This window comes from Podarcis raffonei, chromosome 17 (assembly GCF_027172205.1).
Source record: "Podarcis raffonei isolate rPodRaf1 chromosome 17, rPodRaf1.pri, whole genome shotgun sequence".
Lineage (NCBI taxonomy): Eukaryota > Metazoa > Chordata > Lepidosauria > Squamata > Lacertidae > Podarcis > Podarcis raffonei.
The window spans coordinates 7,529,058-7,552,068 of record NC_070618.1 but is presented as its reverse complement, the minus strand read 5'-3'; the positions used below and the strand labels follow the sequence as shown (position 1 = coordinate 7,552,068).

The 23,011-nt window shown below is 48.7% G+C and overlaps 2 protein-coding genes across 2 annotated transcripts in view; one reads left to right on the top strand and one right to left on the bottom strand.

Annotated features, from left to right (window-relative positions):
- PURG (purine rich element binding protein G) overlaps positions 1-12,520 on the top strand; it is a 164,344-nt gene extending 151,824 nt beyond the window's left edge. The window contains exon 3 of the transcript XR_008328148.1: positions 12,324-12,520. The gene's annotated coding sequence lies outside the window, so the exon portion shown is untranslated. The remainder of the gene's footprint in view (positions 1-12,323) is intronic.
- Positions 341-21,804, bottom strand: TSTD2 (thiosulfate sulfurtransferase like domain containing 2). The gene is made up of 10 exons (XM_053370415.1): positions 21,666-21,804; positions 19,902-20,110; positions 18,508-18,839; positions 16,435-16,549; positions 13,004-13,129; positions 11,527-11,632; positions 10,383-10,501; positions 8,396-8,554; positions 5,551-5,689; positions 341-2,599 (listed from the first exon to the last, which is right to left on the bottom strand). The coding sequence occupies exons 2-10, from the start codon at positions 20,091-20,093 to the stop codon at positions 2,370-2,372; spliced, it is 1,518 nt and encodes a 505-aa protein (XP_053226390.1). The 5' UTR covers positions 20,094-20,110; positions 21,666-21,804; the 3' UTR covers positions 341-2,369.
- Between the last annotated feature and the right edge of the window lie 1,207 nt (positions 21,805-23,011).

The window sequence follows — 23,011 nt, the reverse complement described above, 5'->3', positions numbered from 1 at the left end:
CTCAGGGCACTATCAGGCTCTGAGGAGCAGAGATTGGCCCAGGGCCCTTTCAAACATGGCACAGCACCCTCTGTAGAACTTAATAAAATGGATGGCAGGTTCATTGCAGCACTGCCTGGTCCGTTGCAGCCAGCCTTGTAATGTTGCACTGCTTGTAAATTTCCCCTTAATAAACCATTGCTCATAACAACAACCTCGGCTGAAAATAGATACTGGACCATTCCTGCTAGAAGAATCAGAATCTGATTAGCGACTTGTTAGGCTCTTTAAACCCTGCATCATATCTCGAAAAATATGCCAAATCTTGTCTGCCAGCTTCTCAATTCTTTCCTCCTGCTAATTGCAACTAGATGCACAGGCACTGTGCAGAAACGTATATTTGCAATATTCCCACCAGTTCCGTCTATACTTTGGGCAGTTGCCAGAGATGCATCTTGATTAAGACTGCCCTTCCTGGAAGCCACTGGGCACCAAACTACGGGTCAGTTTTGCTGCATTTCCGAACAGCCTCTGCTTTTAAGCCAAGGTTGTGTGAATTTTGCTCCACCAGCAAATAAAAACTCCAAGAAAGGCCGATTTCTACAACCTGTGCATGTTATGCAAATATAATAACTTCTGTTCCCTTGCATAATTCTGCATCTCCTAAGCTGTATCCACATAGGAGTTTATCTTATTTCCTTAGCTGTTAATTTCCACGTTATGTTTGAGCTTTCACATGAAGTAAAAGCCACTTCCAGAACGTAGCGGAATACAGTCGTACCTTGGAAGTCGAACGGAATCTGTTCTGGAAGTCCGTTCGACTTCCAAAACGTTTGAAAACCAAAGCGTTGCTTCTTATTGCCTGCAGGAAGCTCACTTCCTGAACAGTCACTTCCGGGTTTCGATCGTTCGGGAGCCAAAACGTTCGAGAACTAGGCTGTTCGACTTTCAAGGAACGACTGTATAGTGGAAGTTCCATGCTCATTTCCATGTAAATTGCTTACTGAGAAAAAAATCTGTTTGTAACCCATTAACCCAGAAAATAAGAGTGAAGTGGCGGAATTTGGGGGAGTATGTCAAATTGCTTCACAGAGGTTTTGCCTCCCCTGTTTTGGAACCTGCTAACCACCTTTACTCATCTATATGTGCATTTTAAGGAACTTTTAAGTCGCCTTTCTGAGTCCTCTTGCAAACCTGTGGTCTCTGATGTCTTTTATTATCTAAAACAGTGATGGCCAAACTTGGCCCTCCAGTTGTTTTGGGACTACAATTCCCATCATCCCTGGCCACTGGTCCAGTGAGCTAGGGATGATGGGAATTGTAGTCACAAAACAGTTGGAGGGCCAAGTCTGGCCATCACTGATCTAAAAGATGATCAAGGATCTGGAAACCAGACCTTCCAAGGAACTGTTGGAGGGAGTTGGGTATGTTTAGCCAGGATAAGAGGAGACTTGAGAGATGTACAGTAGCCATATTCAAATAACTAAAGGGCTGTCACAGGGTAGATGCAGCAAGCTTTTTTTTTTCTTGAACCAATGGCTTCAAGTTACAAGAAAGGAGTTTCCAACTAAACATCAGGGAAAAGTTTCTGATAGTGAGAGCCATTCAAAATGGGAGGGAGTCCCTCAGAAGACGGTGGACTCTCCTTTCTTGGAAGTTTCTAAGAAGAGGATGGGCGGCCATCTTGTCATGGATGCTTTAGTTGAGATTCTTGCATTGTAGGGGGCTGAACTAGATGGCCCTTAAGATCCCTTCAAACTCTACAATTCTGATTATTTTGATTCTTCAGATCCCCCATGCAGATCTCTTACCTGGGCAGGGGTGCGGATTCCACAAAAACCGGGAACCAGCGCAGTTTCCTACCCAAAATTCACCTTTTGGGAGGGAAGACTGGGAAACTTGCAGGCCGATCACAGCCTGTACCTACAAGCGCATAACTCACTGCTTGTATAGGTGGCCCACATTTGCTGGAAGCCAGAGCACATCGTAGCCTCCCAATGCACATACACATGAGAGTCTACCTGTGGGTGGCATGCTTTTCCTTTAATGGAAATCCTCTTTACACCTCACTGTGCCTTGTCGCTCTGTCGTCTTGCCCTGGTTCAGAGAAGCAGAGCAGTGAGGCTTTCTGTCAGCGCTCTGCGTCCCGCCCGAAGGGAAGGGGCGATCATCTCACAGAAGGAAACGGTTGTGTAGCACCATGGGAGTTTTGTTGTGTGTACATGCTTGCACCAGTAATTTTACTTCGGAGAGTTGCGATAGCGTTGCCATGAAGCCCTGATTAACTGCCTGAAACCGGAGGTCAGCAAAGCTGCTTGCCTCAAATCCCCTGAAAAGAGAGCTGGGATTCGGGCACCCCAAGCGGATGTCCAAGGACGTGGGATCCTTGGTTAGATGCGCTCCACTGGCACCTGCCGCCGTGTGCCGGTGCACTCACACTCCTCCTTGAAGGAGAGCCCAGAAGGAGCTGAAGCCAGCGCCAGGCCTTTCTTCTGGCAGAGGGGGCAGCAGGCTGTGAACCCTTTCAGCTGGCACTGCGGGCATGCCAGGACAAGCTGGCGGCAGGGCTGGGTGGAGCAAAGTCGATACTGGTCCCAGAGCATCCCGCAGTAACGGCAGGCTGGAGGAAGAGAGGGAAGAGGGGGTTAAATCTCTGGCCAATAGCCGTTATTTGTGGTTGCCGCTGACCCCACCCTCCCCAAGTCCTCTGGCAGACCCTTCAGATCAGGCTTCCTCAACCTTGGCCTACAATGTTTTTGGACTACAACTCCCATGATCCCTAGCTAGCAGGACCAGTGGTCAGGGATGATGGGAATTGTAGTCTCTAAACATCTGAGGGGCCGAGGTTGAGGAAGCCTACTCCAGATGAATTTTCTATTCTGCCTTCATTGTAACTTCTGCTCAAGAAACGTTCAATCAATGCTTTTTTTCTTTAAAAATGTTTAGGGGTACTCTCGCGCCCGTCTGAGACTCAGGAAACACCGTGACAGGAAATGAGGCTGCCATTGGGGAGAGCAACGGAACTGATGATTCATAAAAAATTAGTTTCTTCTCCCATTCAATTCACAAAATGTTTAGGGGTATGCGTAGCCCTGCGTCCCCCCAGGAAAAAAAGCACTGCGTTCAACAAAAGCTGCCTCTCAATGCAAAAAGGAAAGGTGCTCCTTAATCCCCCCCCCCGCTCTATTCTGCAGCAGAAATTGACAAGGCTGCCATCCTAATCCCACTTAAACCTTACGCACCATTAAATTCATGGTTAGGTAAAGGTAAAGGGACCCCTGACCATTAGGTCCAGTCATGAATGACTCTGGGGTTGCAGCGCTCATCTCGCTTCATTGGCCGAGGGAGCCGGCATACAGCTTCCGGGTCATGTGGCCAGCATGACTAAGCCGCTTCTGGCGAACCAGAGCAGCGCACGGAAACGCCGTTTACCTTCCCGCTGGAGCGGTACCTATTTATCTACTTGCACTTTGACGTGCTTTCAAACTGCTAGGTGGGCAGGAGCAGGGACCGAGCTCACCCCGTCGCGGGGATTCGAACCGCCGACCTTCTGATCGGCAAGTCCTAGGCTCTGTGGTTTAACCCACAGCACATCCCAAAAATTCATGGTTAGGCCTGCCTAATATCGCAGAGAAGCAAGATCTCGGGCAGCCATTGGCTGAGGTGCTCAGATTCAAGTTGGAGTCCTAAGCGCATCTGGCCCAAGGAGGATGAATGGCAGGTGGTTTGAGTCTTTCTTGACACAGCACAAACATACAGTAGTACTTGAGGTGCACCAAACACGCACAATACACTTCTGGTGTTTAGCGAGCTGGTAACCCTCTCTGGGCCTGAGTTCCAAGCAATGGGTGGCCACGCCTACCCCCCCAAAATTAAGTCCTCTTGTCTGATGGCACAGCATAAGCAACGTGTGACTTCTCCTCCATGGAAGGTGTTACTGCGCCTGCTTTTTCAAGCCCCCTCCTGGTCCTGGGGGGCAACAGCAGAGGGGAGGATGCTGCCAGCCCCCTCGCTTCGGGCACCATCTCTCCCTCAGCTCCTGGTGTGTCCTGTCCTCCCTCCACCATTTCTGACTGTTCAGACCCCCTCCCCAACCTTCAGCACTGGCTCCTGCCTTGCAGGGGGCACAGAACCCCATAAATCACTGTCCCCTTCCCCTAGATCAGCCTCTGGCACCGCTACCCCTTCCACCCCTCCTCAGAGCCCTGCCAGTCCCTGACAGATAAAGGGAAAAGGGCCCAGGGAAGACGGGAGGTGAGATGGGGGTCTAAGGGAATGAGGCAGGGGATCTAAGAAAGCAGCAGGACAGGGATTATTATTATTAATATTATTATTTCCCCAGCCACTGTGGGCGGCTTACAGCATATATATAAACATAATAAAACATCAAACATTAAAAAACAATACAGTGGTACCTCGGGTTAAGAACCTAATTCGTTCTGGAGGTCCGTTCTTAACCTGAAACTGTTCTTAACTTGAAGCACCACCGCTGCTGTGCGATTTCTGTTCTCATCCTGAAGCAAAGTTCTTAACCTGAGGTACTATTTCTGGTTTAGCAGAGTCTGTAACCTGAAGCGTCTGTAACCCAAGGTACCACTGTATCTTATACAGACTACAAATAAACCAATAAATCAATCAATCAATAAATAATAATAATAATAATAATTATTATTATTATTATTATTATTATTATTATTATTATTTACAGTTTTACCCCAATGAAAATAACCGCAACCACAACTACTGTGCCCAGTTCTCTGCTTCCCTCTGCGGCATGTGCAGAAACTACCTTCATGACCATTGTAACCTCTATTGGTCTCATCTGCTCAATCTGCCAGAGCCTGTCTTCACATATAGGTAAAGGTAAAGGTAAAGGTAAAGGTAAAGGTACCCCTGCCCGTACGGGCCAGTCTTGACAGACTCTAGGGTTGTGCGCCCATCTCACTCAAGAGGCCGGGGGCCAGCGCTGTCCGAAGACACTTCCGGGTCACGTAGCCAGCGTGACATCGCTGCTCTGGCGAGCCAGAGCCGCACACGGAACGCCGTTTACCTTCCCGCCAGTAAGCGGTCCCTATTTATCTACTTGCACCTGGGGGTGCTTTCGAACTGCTAGGTTGGCAGGCGCTGGGACCGAGCAGCGGGAGCACACCCCGCCACGGGGATTCGAACCGCCGACCTTTCGATCGGCAAGCCCTAGGCGCTGAGGCTTTTACCCACAGCGCCACCCGCGTCCCTTCACATATAGGACAAGTCCCTAACTCACCAAGGGTTTGAGACCCATTGACAACCCTTGCCAGGTTTAGGTGCCCAGTCAAAGCCATTCCCAGAGCGTGGACGCTGTTGCATTCTGACAGCTTCCAGGAGCCACAGATAAGAGCTGAGTGCAGGGTGGGGACCAAAGGTGGACAAACTTACCCCAGAAGGAGCATGGTGTGTCCCCCCACCAGAGCTACTACCCCTCCCCTGAAACCCCATACACTCCCATCCCTGGACTAAAGTTTACAAATAAGCCTAGGAAAGGGAAAAGGGTCGAATGTCAGAAAAGCCCCTCAGGAAAGGGGGCTCACTTACCTGAAATCACATCGCCGTTGGAGGAGATGCTATAACGTTCATCGAAGACAAAGAGCTTCCCTCTGTAGAACCCATCTGGGAATTCTTCCAGGTACTTGTGGATGCCACCCTTGAGGTGGTACACTCCTTTGCACACGCCCTGTTTCAGAACAGCCCCAAACCACCAAGAGTCACTATTAATTTCTGACACAGAGGCAAAGACATCTCTCCAGTCTGCAATTGGCTTGGTTATTGTTACCTGCACTACCTGCTTATTTTCTGAAGTGGAAGGGAACATCCTTGTACTGAATGTCCTGGCCCTCCCTGTAGGTAAGGTAAAGGACCCCTGGACGGTTAAGTCCAGTCAAAGGCGACTCTGGGGTTGTGGCGCTCATCTCGCTTTCAGTCCAAGGGAGCTGGTGTTTGTCCACAGACAGCTTTCCGGGGCATGTGGCCAGCATGACTAAGCCGCTTCTGGCAGAATGAAACACAGTGACGGAAACCAGAACGCAGGGAAACACCATTTACCTTCCGCCACAGCGGTACATATTTATCTACTTGCACTGGCCTACTTTCGAACTGCTAGGTTGGCAGGAGCTGCGACAGAGCAACGGGAGCTCACCCTGTCGCGGGGATTAGAACCGCCGACCTTCCAATCAGCAAGCCCAAGAGGATCAGTAGTTTAGACCGCAGAGCCACCCTCTCCTTACCTTACCTTGCCCTCCACCTAAGCCCTCTTCACATGTTGCTCGGTGCTGAGTATATAATAAGCAAAGTGCCCCTGCTTTGTCTGCTCCCACTGTTGCTGCTGTCGCATTCACAACTTGTGCATGGGGTAAAAGGTAAAGGGACCCCTCACCATTAGGTCCAGTCGTGACTGACTCTGAGGTTGCGGCGCTTTATTGGCCGAGGGAGCTTCCAGGTCATGTGGCCAGCATGACTAAGCCGCTTCTGTCGAACCAGAGCAGGGCACGGAAACGCCGTTTACCTTCCTGCCAGAGTGGTACCTATTTATCTACTTGCACTTTGACATGCTTTCGAACTGCTAGGTTGGCAGGAGCAGGGACCGAGCAACGGGAGCTCACCCCGTTGCGGGAATTCGAACTGCCGACCTTCTGATTGGCAAGTCCTAGGCTCTGTGGTTTAACCCACAGCGCCACCCGTGTCCCTGTGCAGGGGAGTCTGCTCTATACATGCATAAGAAGACGCCCTGCACGACTCAGAATGCTGATCATGTAGGGAGCAGGGCTGCAACATAGGAAACTGAGGGAAACATGACCCATGTTCCTGAGGGAGGAACCAGGAAATTGCCAACCAAAACACAGAAGCTCTGCTCCCTGACTGAAAAAGCTTTTTACAGGCACCCCTGCCCATTTTGAAATGCATTTCCACCAAACAGGAGGACGAGAAACCAGCTTTGCGTTTCTTTAAAGCAAAAGCCAAGCGAGATGGGATTCTGTGCCAGGTAACTGTGAAACGACAGGAGACAATTTGCTTCGGTTATCAGGACAGGGCCTCAAGTGTAATATCTGTTGCCTCTAAGCTCAGTGAACTGCCTTGAAAGGACAAGCGTTAATCTCCGAACCTTAAAGGACCTTGTCTCTAGGGGAAGGTTTGCCAAAACACAGACAGCACAGGAAGTAACAGGATGGCTTCTCCTGCCTGCTAATGGCTTGAGCGGTTACTCCTGGTGGCACTCGAAAGAGCTTTGTTTCTATAAGGAAATAAATTAAATGTTTTGAAGAGATGTTGCAGCAGATTCTTTGCCTCCTCTAAGTTATACAGTGGTACCTCAGGTTAAGAACTTAATTTGTTCTGGAGGTCTGTTCATAGCTGTCAACTTACAGATTTGAAAATAAGGGACCAGCAGCCAAAATAAGGGATTTTCCGGGCACAGGTATGTTCAACTTCTGAGCCCTTCCGAGCCAAAGGCAGAAAGCCCAGCCAGCAGCCAAACAAAGCCTCATCATTAAGGGACAGCAGCAGGACATGGCGCTGGGATAAGGGACTGTCCCGCCAAATAAGGGACGCTTGACAGCTATGGGTCTGTTCTTAACCTGAAACTGTTCTTAACCTGAAGCACCACTTTAGCTAATGGGGCCTCCTGCTGCCGTGCTGCTGGAACACAATTTCTGTTCTCATCCCAAAGCAAAGTTCTTAACCTGAGGTAATATTTCTGGGTTAGTGGGAGTCTGTAACCTGAAGCATATGTAACCCGAGGTACCACTGTATTGGCTCATCAGCTAAGGGTGCTGCTACAGATGATCTAGCTCTAATCAGAGCATTTAGAATAGATGAACTTTATGCCCTTTCCATTCCTTCTTAATAATTATTTCAAGTGCTGAATGCAAGTTTACCCGGTGCTGTCATCGTTCTGCTGTCATCATTTTTTCTTCTTAAATTTGTGGACCTATATTTATTTACATTAGGTCCACAAATTTAAGAAGAAAAAATACTTAATTGGCTTAGGATTTTATTTATGTTAAGTGAGAATTAATATGTTTGATTTCATAAAGTGAAGATTTAAGGATGTTAATGTTTAAGTTAAATTTTATAAGACTTGTGACTTGGGAAACAGTTAAAAGGATATGCAATGAAATTCAACCAAGGGGAAGCAAGGAAGTCACTTAACAAAGTTAATAAGTGTCATTTTCGATAAGGCTATGATTTATGTTTGTCTGTCTTATGTGTTTGTTTGTTTATAAAATTGTGAAAATCAATAAAAAGTTTTGAAAAAAATTAAATAAATAAATTTGTGGACCTATGTGTCAAACCAGCAAAGCTAGGAACATTTGACTGCTCCAGTCGTGCTCTGAAACACACAAATTCTCTCGGCCGAGTGCTTTCCCCTGAGGCAGTTGCTCACCTTAGACCTGAGGTAGGCTGAGCCCCGCTCACAACGGATTCCTCCCGTGCAATACATCAGGATCCTCTTTCCCCTGAAAAGATCCAGGTTCTCATCCACATAGGTGGGGAAGTAGCTGAATTTCCTGATGTCCGGAGCCAAAGAACCTTGGAAATGTCCCTGGGGGCCACAAGAAAGGCATGCCGCTTAACTTGAGTGTTTTGCAAAGTGGGGCCACTGAAACACTTCTGGAGAGTGGGACGTCTCATGTGGGGTTTCTGCATCAGTGTCCTATTGCTATTGAAAATGAAGAGGCACTTCCAGACTGCCACTATTTCCGAGGTGGGAATTCAATCACATACTGGCAAATTCAGGCTACGCAGTTGGGAAGGATTGCACAAGAAACCTGCTTCCCCCCCAAGATCGGAATGTTTGCGGTAAGGAAAGTGACAGGGAAATGCAATGGGAAGTGTGGGGTAGCACTTGCATTGACGCCACATCATCTAACCACCCTACAAAGCAAGCATGAAGAATGCTCAATAAACAGGTTATCTGAAAGTGCCACAGGCAGGCTAAGGTAAAGGTAAAGGACCCCTGACCATTAGGTCCAGTTGTGGCCGCCTCTGGGGTTCGGGCGCTCATCTCGCTTTATTGGCCGAGGGAGCCTGTGTACAGCTTCCGGGTCATGTGGCCAGCATAGAATCATAGAATCATAGAATCATAGAATCATAGAGTTGGAAGAGACCACAAGGGCCATCGAGTCCAACCCCCTGCCAAGCAGGAAACACCATCAGAGCACTCCTGACATATGGTTGTCAAGCCTCTGCTTAAAGACCTCCAAAGAAGGAGACTCCACCACACTCCTTGGCAGCAAATTCCACTGTCGAACAGCTCTTACTGTCAGGAAGTTCTTCCTAATGTTTAGGTGGAATCTTCTTTCTTGTAGTTTGGATCCATTGCTCCGTGTCCGCTTCTCTGGAGCAGCAGAAAACAACCTTTCTCCCTCCTCTATGTGACATCCTTTTATATATTTGAACATGGCTATCATATCACCCCTTAACCTCCTCTTCTCCAGGCTAAACATGCCCAGCTCCCTTAGCCGTTCCTCATAAGGCATCGTTTCCAGGCCTTTGACCATTTTGGTTGCCCTCCTCTGGACACGTTCCAGTTTGTCAATGTCCTTCTTGAACTGTGGTGCCCAGAACTGGACACAGTACTCCAGGTGAGGTCTGACCAGAGCAGAATACAGTGGCACTATTACTTCCCTTGATCTAGATGCTATACTCCTATTGATGCAGCCCAGAATTGCATTGGCTTTTTTAGCTGCCGCATCACACTGTTGGCTCATGTCAAGTTTGTGGTCAACCAAGACTCCTAGATCCTTTTCACATGTAGTGCTCTCAAGCCAGGTGTCACCCATCTTGTATTTGTGCCTCTCATTTTTTTTGCCCAAGTGCAATACTTGACTAAGCCGCTTCTGGCGAACCAGAGCAACACACGGAAATGCCGTTTACCTTCCCGCCAGAGCGGTACCTATTTATCTACTTGCACTTTGAGGTGCTTTCGAACTGCTAGGTGGGCAGGAGCAGGGACCGAGCAATGGGAGCTCACCCCGTCGCGGGGATTAGAACTGCCAACCTTCTGATCGGCAAGTCCTAGGCTCTGTGGTTTAACCCACAGCACCACCCGCGTCCCACAGGCAGGATATAAATCTTATAAATGAAATCATTTTTAAAACATGGCAGAAAGCAGATGGAAAAGAAAGGAGGAAGTGTTGTCTTTTTGGCAACTACTGATGATGACCTTCCTCTGTCAACAAATCTTTAAGCTGAAAACCTTCCCAGGCTGCATCTGTTTTGGAATTGTTTTTAATATGCTTTTCTACTGTTTTATCACATGTTGTTTGCTGCCCTGGGTGGGATATAAATTAAAGAAAGACAAAATCCGCTTCCTTCAGACTTTCAAATCCCCAAGAAAGAAAATAAAAGCCAACTCAAAAGCCACCTACTATTTTACTTTCGTAGAAGTTCCTACAGTCCAGCAAAATGGTGTCCGCTTGCCCTTTGTTACCCTGAGAGAGATATTTCTCCACTTCTAGATGAAACTCCTTTGGAGTCAGACGGATCCCTACAAGCAATTGAAAATGGCTTACAAAGGTATAAAAAACAAACTTGAATTCGGACTCAAACAGCATTCCTCTCTGCCCTTTGCAAGGGTGTGGGGAACCCTGCGTCAAAACAGGAAACCCCTTCCGATGAGACATCTTTCGGTGTAACATTAAAGTGTTTCAAATCCATACGGCAGCAACAATTTGGGTGAGTGAACCGGGACTGCCTGAAGTCTCCCTTTGCAATAGCAATTGGGTGAAGAGGTCCTGAAAACCAGGTTCTTCAAGGGTAGAGCAAGGGGAAGCAAACAGAGGCTGTGGCATCAATTCAGCGGCCATTTCCTTTTACAGTGTTCAGTCAATGCAGCTTGTCCATTAAGGAAAATGGGGCTCTGCTCCACCAACCTGAGCCTGCCCCCTACCTGCCTTCTAGTTTTTACAACCGGTCCGGGGCAGAGCTCTGGGTGTCAGCTACCTCCACCTTAGTCTCAGTAGAACTCAGCAGGAAGGAAGATAAAAGCAAAATTAGACTCAGTTGGCTTCGCCCATCCCTATCTTTGGCTCTGCTTTTCATTGATTTGGGCTCCCTGTCCTCTGCCCCACCAGCCCCCCGCCATTTTTGGTGCCCCCTACCCATCAATTCCCAGTCCTTCTAAAGCCAAGAGATGTTGGCCTTGGCCCAGTATACCTGAAGGAGCGTCTCCACCTCCATCGTTCAGCCCAGACACTGAGGTCCAGCTCTGAGGGCCTTCTGGTGGTTCCCTCTTTGCAAGAAGTGAGGTTGCAGGGAACCAGGCAGAGAGCCTTCTTGGTAGTGGCACCCACCCTGTGAAACGCCCTCCCATCAGATGTCAAAGAAATAAAACAACTATCTGACTTTTAGAAGACATCTGAAGGCAACCCAGATTAGGGAAGTTTTTAATGTTTGATTTTTTTTATTGTGTTTTTAATATTCTGTTGGGAGCTGCCCAGAGCAGCTGGGGGAACTCAGCCAGGTGTGCAGGGTATAAATAGTAAATTATTATTATATCATTATTCTCCACACCTGTTTCTTTGTAAGAGACTTTCTGCGGGTTGATTCCCATGGGCACAATTTCTTCAAAGACGCCAACCCGAAGGTCTGTGAAACAGTGGGCTCCTCCTGCGCTGGTCTGAGGAACAGGGAGAAAACCAACAAGAAACATGTACCAAGAGATCTACGCTGGAGGCAGGTCAAGTGGAGACAGGGACGTTGTTGGACTCCAACTCTCATCAGCCCCAGCCAATGTGCTCCATGGTCAGGGATGATGGGAGTTGTAGTCCAGCGGCACCTGAAGTTCCCCATTCCTAGACAACAGGCTGCATTGTTTCCTGGAGCTGAAGGCTATTGCCAGACTGTTGCTATAAGGCGGTTTATGCACTTGCTGAAGAGGGAAATGAGGAGATGAGGCTTGTCAACCTGGGAAGGTAGCATCATCGTTCTGCCCGGACGCTGAGGTCAAGCGCCCAGGGCCTTCTGGCAGTTCCCTCATTGTGAGAAGCAAAGCTACAGGGAACCAGGCAGGGCCTTCTCGGTAGTGGCACCCGCCCTATGGAACGCCCTCCCATCAGATGTCAAAGAGATAAACAACTACAGTGGTACCTCTGGATACGAACGGGATCTGTTCCGGAGCCCCGTTCGCATCCAGAAGCAAACGTATCTGCGCACACGCGCGTCGCTTTTCACCGCTTCTCCGCATGATGTCATTTTGAGCATCTGCGCATGCGCAAGCGGCGAAACCCGGAAATAACGCACTCCGTTACTTCCAGGTTGCCGCGGAGCGCAACTCAAATGTGCTCAACCTGAAGCGCATTCAACCCGAGGTATGACTGTACAGTGGTGCCTCGCAAGATGAAAAGAATCCGTTCCGCGAGTCTCTTCGTCTTGCGGTTTTTTCGTCTTGCGAAGCAAGCCCATTAGCGGCTTAGTGGATTAGCGCTATTAGCGGCTTAGCGGGCTTAGCGGATCAGCTGATAAGCGGCTTAGCGGATCAACTGTTAAGCGGCTTAGTGGATCAGCTGATAAGCGGCTTAGCGATCAGCTGTTAAGCGGCTTAGCGGCTTAGCCAAACATCTTGCCCTGCTTTCCTTCGGACCCCATCAGGCAGGCTGAGAGGAGGGTCTTGCCGTCTGGGCAGCTTGAGGCCTCCATACACACTGCCCAGGCTTGTGCCCCAGAGAGGTCACTTTGGTGCTGCTAATGCAGCAGTTTGACTTCACCCCCGGAGGCACACTCCATTGTCTCTCAAGACAAGCAGATGCCAGCAACTACTATTTTGCAGATACGTTTCAGTCGTTCAGCAGCAAATTTAGGTTTGCCCATTTAAAGTGGATTTGACAGTCTCAGGCTGCAGATCCATTCTTTTGGAGCTCTAGCTCTGTCTACTACTGGATTCTCTGCCTTCCACCCTAGAAGTGGAGAGGAAAGGGCACTTCGAGAAATGCTGACTATAGGACCAAGAATGGGCGTTTCTGCATCATGCCAACCAGATCAGGTCTCTCACCTTGAAATCCTCCCTTGTCAAAATGCCTTTAAAGAGGGGATGAGACAGCATCGCCTCCACGTAAAGGCTAGTAGCCATCTTGCTCCCACCAACGGTTCCGTTGATTCCTTCAGAAGCTATTCGCACCTGGAAACCAACCAAGGAGGAAAGGACAGGAGACTAGATGTGAAACTCAGGCCTACCCAGGAGTAAAGTGCAGCTGATTGGCTTACATCCAAGAAAGGATGCGTTGGATTTTGGCCTTCCAGCCCAAACGACACATTGCGCACAGCTGCATGTAAGGAATCCAAGGAAAAAGCTAGCGCAGGTTGTGTTATGTACAGTATTGATGTTTTCACCCTGGGCACCAGGGGGTATTGTGTATATAGTTTTCACTCAGGTCCACGTAAGTTAATTTTGGCGGGAAACCCTGGGCGGTTGTTGTCACAATGTTGACAGCCGGCTGCCTATAAAAGCAGGCCAGCTGAGCTGTTTGCTGTTCAGTTCAGTTCCAGCTTACTTATAAAGAACTACTTGGAGAAATCTCTGTGTCGTCTGCTATGTCCACCCACTATAGGTTGTATAACGCCTTTGGTGGACTTACTCTCCAAAGGACTGGATTTCAGGAAAATTAGTTCCTCGTTGGAACTAATGTGATTTATTTATGATTGCATCTATAGCCCACAAAATTAAAAGACGCCTGCTTCTTGGGAGAAGGGCAATGACAGGCCTAGACAGCATCTTGAGAAGTAGAGACATCACCTTGCCAACAAAGGTCCGTATAGTTAAAGCTATGGTTTTCCCAGTCGTGATGTATGGAAGTGAGAGCTGGACCATAAAGAAGGCTGATCGCCGAAGAATTGATGCTTTTGAATTATGGTGCTGGAGGAGACTCTTGAGAGTCCCATGGACTGCAAGAAGATCAAACCTCTCCATTCTGAAGGAAATCAGCCCTGAGTGCTCACTGGAAGGACAGATCCTGAAGCTGAGGCTCCAAGACTTTGGCCACCTCATGAGAAGAGAAGACTCCCTGGAAAAGACCCTGATGTTGGGAAAGATGGAGGACACAAGGAGAAGGGGATGACAGAGGACGAGATGGTTGGACAGTGTTCTCGAAGCTACCAGTATGAGTTTGACCAAAGTGCGGGAGGCAGTGGAAGACAGGAGTGCCTGGCGTGCTCTGGTCCAGGGGGTCACGAAGAGTTGGACACGACTAAACAACAACAACAATAGCCCACAATCCCTCCAAGGAGCTCAAGGTGGCATGTGTGGTTCCTCCCTCCCCATTTTATCCTCACAACAACCCTGTGAGGTAGATTAGGCTAAGAGGCAGTGATTGGCCCAGTGAGCTTTGAACCCTAGGTCCTACCAGGTCCTAGTCCCATAAGAGGTTTAAAGACTCTCTCAAGGCAAATCTTTTAAAAATGTAGTATAAACACCGACAACTGGGAAACACTGGCTGCTGCGAGTGCTCCAATTGGAGAACAGCCTTTACCAAAGGTGTCATGGGCTTTGAAGACGCTCAAACTCAGGACGAGAGGGAGAAACGTGCTAAGAGGAAGGCACGCTTGGCAAACCCTCGCCATGATCAGCTCCCGCCTGGAAACCAATGTCCCCACTGTGGAAGGGCGTGTGGATCCAGAATTGGCCTCCACAGTCACTTATGGACTCACTGTGTTCATGGAAGGCAATCTTACTCAGCAATGAGTGATCGCCAAAGAAGAAGAAGGAAGTCTGACAAGCTATGCACATTCAAAGCACATTATTTCCCCTCAAAGAATTATGGGCATTACAGTTCCCCCCTCAAAGAGACACAATTCCCAGCAACCCTTAACAAACTACGGTCCCCAGAATTCATTGAGGGGCAAGGGAAGGAGCTTCCACTGTGCTTTAAAGGTACAGTGTGCTCAAAGCCTGACGCTATACTAGGGCTGGGCGATATCTGGTTTTCCATGTTGAGACATATCACCAGCTAAACGCCGCGGTGCACCAATACATCACGATGTCTGAAATAAGGATGGAACTCTGTAGAAGGGAAGAGGGACTCGGGTGGCACTGTGGGTTAAACCACAGAGCCTAGGGCTTGCCGATCAGAAGGTTGGCGGTTTGAATCCCTGTGACGGGGTGAGCTCCCATTGCTCAGTCCCTGCTCCTGCCAACCTAGCAGTTCGAAAGCACGTCAAAGTGCAAGTAGATAAATAGGTACCACTCCAGCGGGAAGGTAAACGGCGTTTCCGTGCGCTGCTCTGGTTCGCCAGAAGCGGCTTAGTCATGCTGGCCACATGACCCGGAAGCTGTACGCCGGCTCCTTCGGCCAATAAAGCGAGATGAGCGCCACAACCCCAGAGTTGGTCACGACTGGACCTAGTGGTCAGGGGTCCCTTTACCTTTTTATGTAGAAGGGAACAGCAGGATTGGGCGATATCTGGGTTTCAACTTTGTGATGTATCACCCGCAAAACATTGCAATATACTGATATATCACAATGTCTGAAATAAGGATGGAGCTGGTTTTCAGCTTCGTGAAGTATCACCAGCTAAACATCACAATATACTGGTGTATCACAATGTCTGAAATCAGGATGGAGCTATGTAGAGGCATTAGCTGGCTTCGCAGTATGATTTTTGCATTGCAAATGCATCATGATTTGCACCCAGCCCTAGACTAGGTAAACAGTAAAGGTAAAGGACCTCTGGATGGTTACACCCAGTCAAAGGCGACTATGGGGTTGCGGCGCTCATCTCGCTTTCAGGCTGAAGGAGCCAGCGTTTGTCCACAGACAGCTTTCCGGGTCATGTGGTCAGCATGACTAAAGAGTTTGGATTTGATATCCCACTTTATCACTACGTGAAGGAGTCTCAAAGCGGCTAACATTCTCCTTTCCCTTCCTCCCCCACAACAAACAGTCTGTGAGGTGAGTGGGGCTGAGAGACTTCAGAGACATGTGACTAGCCCAAGGTCACCCAGCAGCTGCAGGTGGAGGAGCGGGGAATTGAACCCGGTTCACCAGATTACGAGTCCACCGCTCTTAACCACTACACCACACTGGCTCTCAAACCGCTTCTGGAACACTGTGACGGAAGCCAGAGTGCATGGAAATGCCATTTACCTTCCTGCCATAGTGATACCTATTTATCTACTTGCACTGGTGTGCTTTCGAATCGCTAGGTTGGCAGGAGCTGGGCAGAGCAAAGGGAGCTCATCCTGTTATGGGGATTCAAACCACCGACCTTCTGATCAGTAAGCCCAAGAGGCTCAGTGGTTTAGACCACAGCGCCACCCGCGTCCCCTATCAGCCCTACACTACCACAGTGGCTCTTGTAAGGTGTCTGAACAGATAGGAGATTCCTGATATGGGAGGCACCCCTAGCCTGCCAGGTCTGCTGGTGGGGGTAGCTCTGGACAGCCAATCTGCTGCAACTCTTCGCCGTGTAGTGCGCTGAATTCCTTACCTTGCCCATGAGATGCAGGTGTTGGCACAAAGCCCTCTGCCAGTCACAGAGTCCCTGGGGATCTGCCACCTCACAGTAGCAATAGTACAGCAAAACTTGGCCAGGCTCACCGTCACTGACAACAAAGGGGGAGCAGGGAGAAGCTTACGTAAGAAAAACTACGTCTTCCGCAATGGCCATATAACACCTGAAAAGTTATTATCCAAGTTATCTGGTTATCTCCCGCTTGGACTACTGCAATGCGCTCTACGTGGGGCTACCTTTGAAGGTGACTCAGAAACTACAACTAATCCAGAATGCAGCAGCTAGACTGGTGACTGGGGGCGGCCTCCGAGACCATATAACACCGGTCTTGAAAGACCTACATTGGCTCCCAGTACGTTTCTGAGCACAATTCAAACTGTTGGTGCTGACCTTTAAAGCCCTAAACGGCCTCGGTCCAGTATACCTGAAGGAGCGTCTCCACCCCCATCATTCTGCCCGGACGCTGAGGTCCAGCGCCGAGGGCCTTCTGGCGGTTCCCTCATTGCGAGAAGCAAAGCTACAGGGAACCAGGCAGAGGGCCTTCTCGGTAGTGGCGCCCGCCCTGTGGAACGCCCTTCCAGCAGATGTCAAAGCGATAAACAACTACCTGACATTCAGAAGACATCTTAAGGCAGCCCTGTTCAGGGAAGTTTTTAACGTGTGATATTTTACTGTATTTTTGGTTTTTATGGAAGCCGCCCAGAGTGGCTGGGGAGGCCCAGCCAGATGGGCGGGGTATAAATAATTAATAATAATAATAATAATAATAGGTCCTTTGCAGCACAAAGACATGGAAACTGTGCAGGGTCAGTAGTAAGGCTTGGGGGAGAAAACTGGCTTCGTTTGCACTTCCCAAAACAGAGGGCCAGACTCCTGCTAGTGGGATGGGGCTTTCTCCCATCTCCTCCCCACTGTGTGCCCCCCACGCCTCCCCCAAATCCATGTTAGAGGGTCGGGAGAACCCATGGAACAGTACACAGGGGGAGGAAGGGAGATCCTCTCTTCCATTTCTGGAAGCAGAAATGCTTGCACTGACATAACAACTGTGTCAGCTCAACGTTAAATTCCGTCCAATACATGACCCAACATGCAGCTGTCCTTTGACTTTTGTATTTCACTGAATTTTCCTGTGTATTTCGCCAACCAAAAACTAGGGAAACCGCTCACATATATTAGTGAAAACAGCATACAAAAATGGATTCTATATGGGGAAATTGCTTACAGAAGTGTCCGTAGAATCATAGAATTGTAGAGTTGGAAGGGACCCCGCGAGTCGTCTAGATGTCTTCAGACATCTGAAGGCAGCCCTGTTTAGGGAAGCTTTTAATGTTTGATGTATTTTAATATTTTGTTGGGAGCCGCCCAGAGTGGGTGGGGAAGCTCAGTCAGATGGGCAGGGTATAAATAATAAATTATTATTATTATTATTATTATTATTAGTGCAACCCTTGCTATCCAGGAATCTCAGCTCAATCATACATGACAGAGGGCCATCTATTTTTAGGCAAAATTGCACAGTACCGTATTTTTCGCTCTATAAGACGCACCAGACCAAAAGACGCACCTAGTTTTTGGAGGAGGAAAACAAGAAAAAAAATATTCTGAATCTCAGAAGCCAGAACAGCAAGAGGGATCGCTGCGCAGTGAAAGCAGCAATCCCTCTTGCTGTTCTGGCTTCTGGGATAGCTGCGCAGCCTGCATTCGCTCCATAAGACGCACACACATTTCCCCTTACTTTTTAGGAGGGAAAAGGTGAGTCTTATAGAGCAAAAAATACGGTATATTAGCAGAAATGCACACTAACAATGCTGACAAATTTTGGGGAGTGGCTGGGGCAACCCAGCCAGGTGGACGGGGTATAAATAATAATATGATTATTATTGGGGTGGCCTTATTTTTTAAAAACTGCAAACTGATGTAGAAAGTGGAGATTTGAATTTAAGATGTGGGGGAGAGGATAAACTGAAATTTGCTGAACTGTGCATTGCCAGGTGCTGTTTGTGTCTGTTAAAAAACAACAACAACAAAACTCAAAAAAAACCCTCTTACCTTGTCATTTCATTGATATCGATATGGCTTGTGTCTGGAAGCTTCTGGAACATCTCTTGGCTTCTGTACAGGGGCCTGCTAGGCCTGGATGTTTCATCTGCCGACGACACAGGGCTACATGTGACACTGACACTGCGTGCCATCTGTTTCAGGATCACGGATGTCTGCTGCCCCACATCGCCCGAATGCTGAGCCGCTACATGTCTGTGAATGCCAGTCAGGTCTTTGAAAGTTTCTTGGCAGCACCTCCAGGAAATCGCCCTTTGGCAAGTCGACATAGGGCAGCAAGTGTCAGCTACCACTTCCTTGGCTCTGACGAAGAGAGCAAAGGCCTGCGAAAACGACAAAAGGAGAATTTTGGGCACAGACCACCTTTCCACTGGAGAAGGCAAAGACTGTGGTCACACCATGCACATTCGAACCACATTTCCCCCCCACACACACACTCAAAGAGCACTGACTCTCTGAACACTCTGACACCCTACTTTAATCCTCCTAGGTCTCTAACGCTGTTCAGAACAGATTTGATACAGGGAAAGTTGGGGGTGGTGGTTAAATAATAATAATAATTTATTATTTATACTCCGCCCATCTGGCTGGGTTTCCCCAGCTACACTGGGCAGCTCTCAACAGAATATTAAAAACACGATAAAACATCAAACATTAAAAACTGCCCTAAACAGGGCTGCCTTCAAATGTCTTCTAAAAGTCAGATAGTTGTTTATTTCCTTGACAACTGATGGGAGGGCATTCCATAGGGTGGGCGTCACCACCGAGAAGGCCCTCTGCTTGGTTCCCTGTAACTTGGCTTCTCGCAGCAAGGGAACCGCCAGAAGGCCCTCAGAGCTGGACCTCAGTGTCCGGGCTGAACGGTGGAGATGCTCCTTCAGGCATACTGGGCTGAAGCCATTTAGGGCTTTAAAGGTCAGCACCAACACTTTGAATTATGCTCAGAAACGTACTGAGAACCAATGTAGGTCTTTCAGGAGTGGTGTTAAATGGTCTTGGCGGCCATTCCTAGTCTAGCTGCCGCATTCTGGATTAATTGCAGTTTCCGAGTCACCTTCAAAGGTAGCCCGCATAGAGCGCATTGCAGTAGTCCAAGAGGGAGATAACCAGAGCATGCACCACTCTGGCAAGACAGTTCGCGGGCAGGTAGGGTCTCAGCCTGCGTACCAGGTGGAGCTGGTAGTCAGCTGCCCTGGACACAGAACTGACCTGCACCTCCATGGACAGGTGTGAGTCCAAAATGACTCCCAGGCTGCGCACCTGGTCCTTCAGGGGCACAGTTAACCTATTCAGGCCCAATACCAAGAAGCTGCCATCTGCACAACAATGTTCACATCACTAGGCGGTTGTGTACGTTCTAACTGTGTGAACCAGACGCCAAATACCTTTTTCTTTGCGGACGCATACTTCTTTCGGGCCCTGGCATCTAATTCGGCTTTCATGTGGCCCTCGGGTAGGGAAGGACCGTGATCTTTCAGCTCCAGGTCTGCAAATGTTAAAATGCAAAATTCCGCGGTATTGTCTCCATCAGGTAGCGACAAAGAAGAGGTCATTGCTACGTCACAGCAGCTGGGCATAAGTTCTTCCCTGGGACCTAAGAGAGATCATTCCAAAAGAGGAATATATAGTTAAACCACAGAGCCTAGGACTTGCTGATCAGAAGGTCGGCAGTTCAAATCCCCGCGACGGGGTGAGCTCCCGTTGCTCGGTCCCTGCTCCTGCCAACCTAGCAGTTCGAAAGCACGTCAAAGTGCAAGCAGATAAATAGGTACCGCTCCAGCGGGAAGGTAAACGGCGTTTCCGTGCGCTGCTCTGGTTCGCCAGAAGCGGCTTAGTCATGCTGGCCACATGACCTGGAAGCTGTACGCCGGCTCCCTCGGCCAATAAAGCGAGATGAGCACCGCAACCCCAGAGTCGGCCACGACTGGACCTAGTGGTCAGGGGTCCCTTTACCTTTACTTTATATATATATATAAGCAGAGGTGGAGCACAAGATATGAAAATGTGGAAAGCAAAGAGCAAAGGCAGGCATGTTTTAGGGCAGTGGGTCTAAGTCTGGAAGCATCCTCATTGTGATCAGTCCAAATCAATCCAAGCCCATTCCTATTCACTCTCAGGCTAATGTCTGAAATAGCCTCCTTGCTCACGATGGAAGGAACATGTGGTACTTAAAAAAATAAAATAAAAAGGTAGAAAAATTCCACCTGAAGCGTGGGAGAAGGGGGCAAGACTGATAACTTCACCTTGCAGCTGAGGACCATGCTGTGATCTCTCTTTCTTATTAAGCTCTGTCTTCACCTGTGGAGTGTGATTCTGAATGACGGTGGAGGTACAAAATAGCCATTGTGGCAAGCAGACTTTGATAGTTATATTTGCCATGGATTTCTCTGTTTTTTTAAAACCATCCCAATTGCTGGCCATCCCTGTTGGGAGCCAGTTCCACAGTTAGTGCTGTGAAGAAGCTTGCCCATCTCTCCAGAGGTGGGTGGGCCTCTGTGGCAGGACACTACCCCCCAGAATCCTGCCCTCCCCCCGCCTGCAATAAACACGTGAGAATACCAGACTGCCTTACAGGCTTCTTGTAAAGGTGTCGCGAGATCAAAGTGCTTTAAAGCATCATTCCGCAAGCGAAAAATACCCATGTTTACGGCAAGCAAGCGGGAGAGGTTGTCGGCTACCAGAATTTGCCCCAAAAAAGTTCGGCTGCTTCCAAAAGTTGTGCTTTGCTCTTTCCACAGTCGTGTGAATGAGAGGAAGCCAAAGCGAGTAGTTCAAAGAAATCATCTGTGCCAGATGCTGGACCAGTGGCGTAGCGTGGGGGGTGCAGGGGGGGCCGGCCGCACCGGGCGCAACATCTGGGGTTAGGGCAAATCCACGGGTTAGGGGGCGCAAATTACTTGCCTTGCCCCGGGTGCTGACAACCCACGCTACGCCACTGTGCTGGACTCACGTTTCTTGGCTAAATAGGCTTTGCCCCCTCTCCAGACTGCTGCAACCCATTGACATGGTGTCCCACAGAATTCAATGGGAGCGATCGTGAGCCAAGGCAGCACCACTCCTTTCCGGATTCTCTTTCTGCCTTGTTCTGTTTGCTGCATCCCAGCGCTCCTCTCCCTTCTTCCTGCTATTGCTCCATCGCCCCTTTTTACCTTGCAAAACTCCCTGTGCCCCCAGGAGATCTCTGATCCAGCTGTTCTCTGAAGCGGCTCCTTCCCCTCCCGAGCAGGCAGCTGAATTTGCTGACTCTCTCTGCTAAGGGAAAGCATGTCTTTTCCCCCTCCCACCCAACCCTCCACCCCGGCTCCTCCCTGGGAAAGCTGCACTTGAGGGACTCCTTGCAATTCACAGCCTTTTGCAACAAAGGCCTGTATAGTTAAAGCTATGGTTTTCCCAGTAGTGATGTATGGAAGTGAGAGCTGGACCATAAAGAAGGCTGATTGCCCAAGAATTGATGCTTTTGAATTATGGTGCTGGAGGAGACTCCTGAGAGTCCCATGGACTGCAAGAAGATCCAACCGATCCATTCTGAAGGAAATCAGCCCTCAGTGCTCACTGGAAGGACAGATTTTTCGGAGCTAGCCGACCTAACCGGAAGAGTCCGCGACCAGAAGGAGGAGGAATATCAGGAAGATTGGATCAAATTTAATGATTACTTAGTTAAATATGTTAAGTTAAACTAACTGAAAACAGCTTGCAGATGCTTAATTGGCTTAGGATTTTATTTAAGTTATGTGATGAATTAATATGTTTAATTTCATAATGTGAAGATCTAAGGAGGTTAATGTTTAAGTTAAATTACTTTAAGAACTGTGATTTGGAAAACCGTTAGGACATGCAATGAAATCTAACCAAGGGGAAGCGAGGAAGTCACTTAACAATGTTAATAAGTGTGATTTTTAATAAGGTTGTGATTTATGTTTGTTTGTTTTATGTGTTTGTTTATAATGTTGTGAAAACCAATAAAAACTTTTTTGGGGAAAACAAACAAACTGCGGGAAGCAGTGGAAGACAGGAGTGCCTGGCGTGCTCTGGTCCATGGGGTCATGAAGAGTCGGATATGAGTAAACTGACTAAACAAAAACTGTGGGGCTTGGTAAGCAAATTGCACCCTCTAAAACACACAATGTCTTTCAAGACCTATCTGCGAAAAAGCCCTACAGAAATCAGTGGGGATTCCTTCTGAGTAAGGAAATCGGCCCTGAGTGCTCACTGGAAGGACAGATCCTGAAGCTGAGACTCCAGTACTTTGGCCACCTCATGAGAAGAGAAGACTCCCTGGAGAAGACCCTGATGTTGGTTGGGAAAGATGGAGGGCACAAGGAGAAGGGGACGACAGAGGACGAGATGGCTGGACAGTGTTCTCGAAGCTACCAGCATGAGTTTGACCCAACTGCGGGAGGCAGTGGAAGGCAGGAGTGCCTGGCGTGCTCTGGTCCATGGGGTCACAAAGAGGCGGACACAACTAAACAACAACAACAAGCCTGCAACGGCAAGA

Coding starts and splice junctions, on each gene's coding strand:
- TSTD2 (XM_053370415.1), bottom strand. CDS start 20,093: ATGCCCAGCTGCTGTGACGTAGCAATGACCTCTTCTTTGTCGCTACCT. Junction 18,840..19,901: donor ATGCGTCCGCAAAGAAAAAG/GTATTTGGCGTC, acceptor TCGTTTTCGCAG/GCCTTTGCTCTCTTCGTCAG. Junction 8,555..10,382: donor ACTTCTACGAAAGTAAAATA/GTAGGTGGCTTT, acceptor TGTGGCCCCCAG/GGACATTTCCAAGGTTCTTT.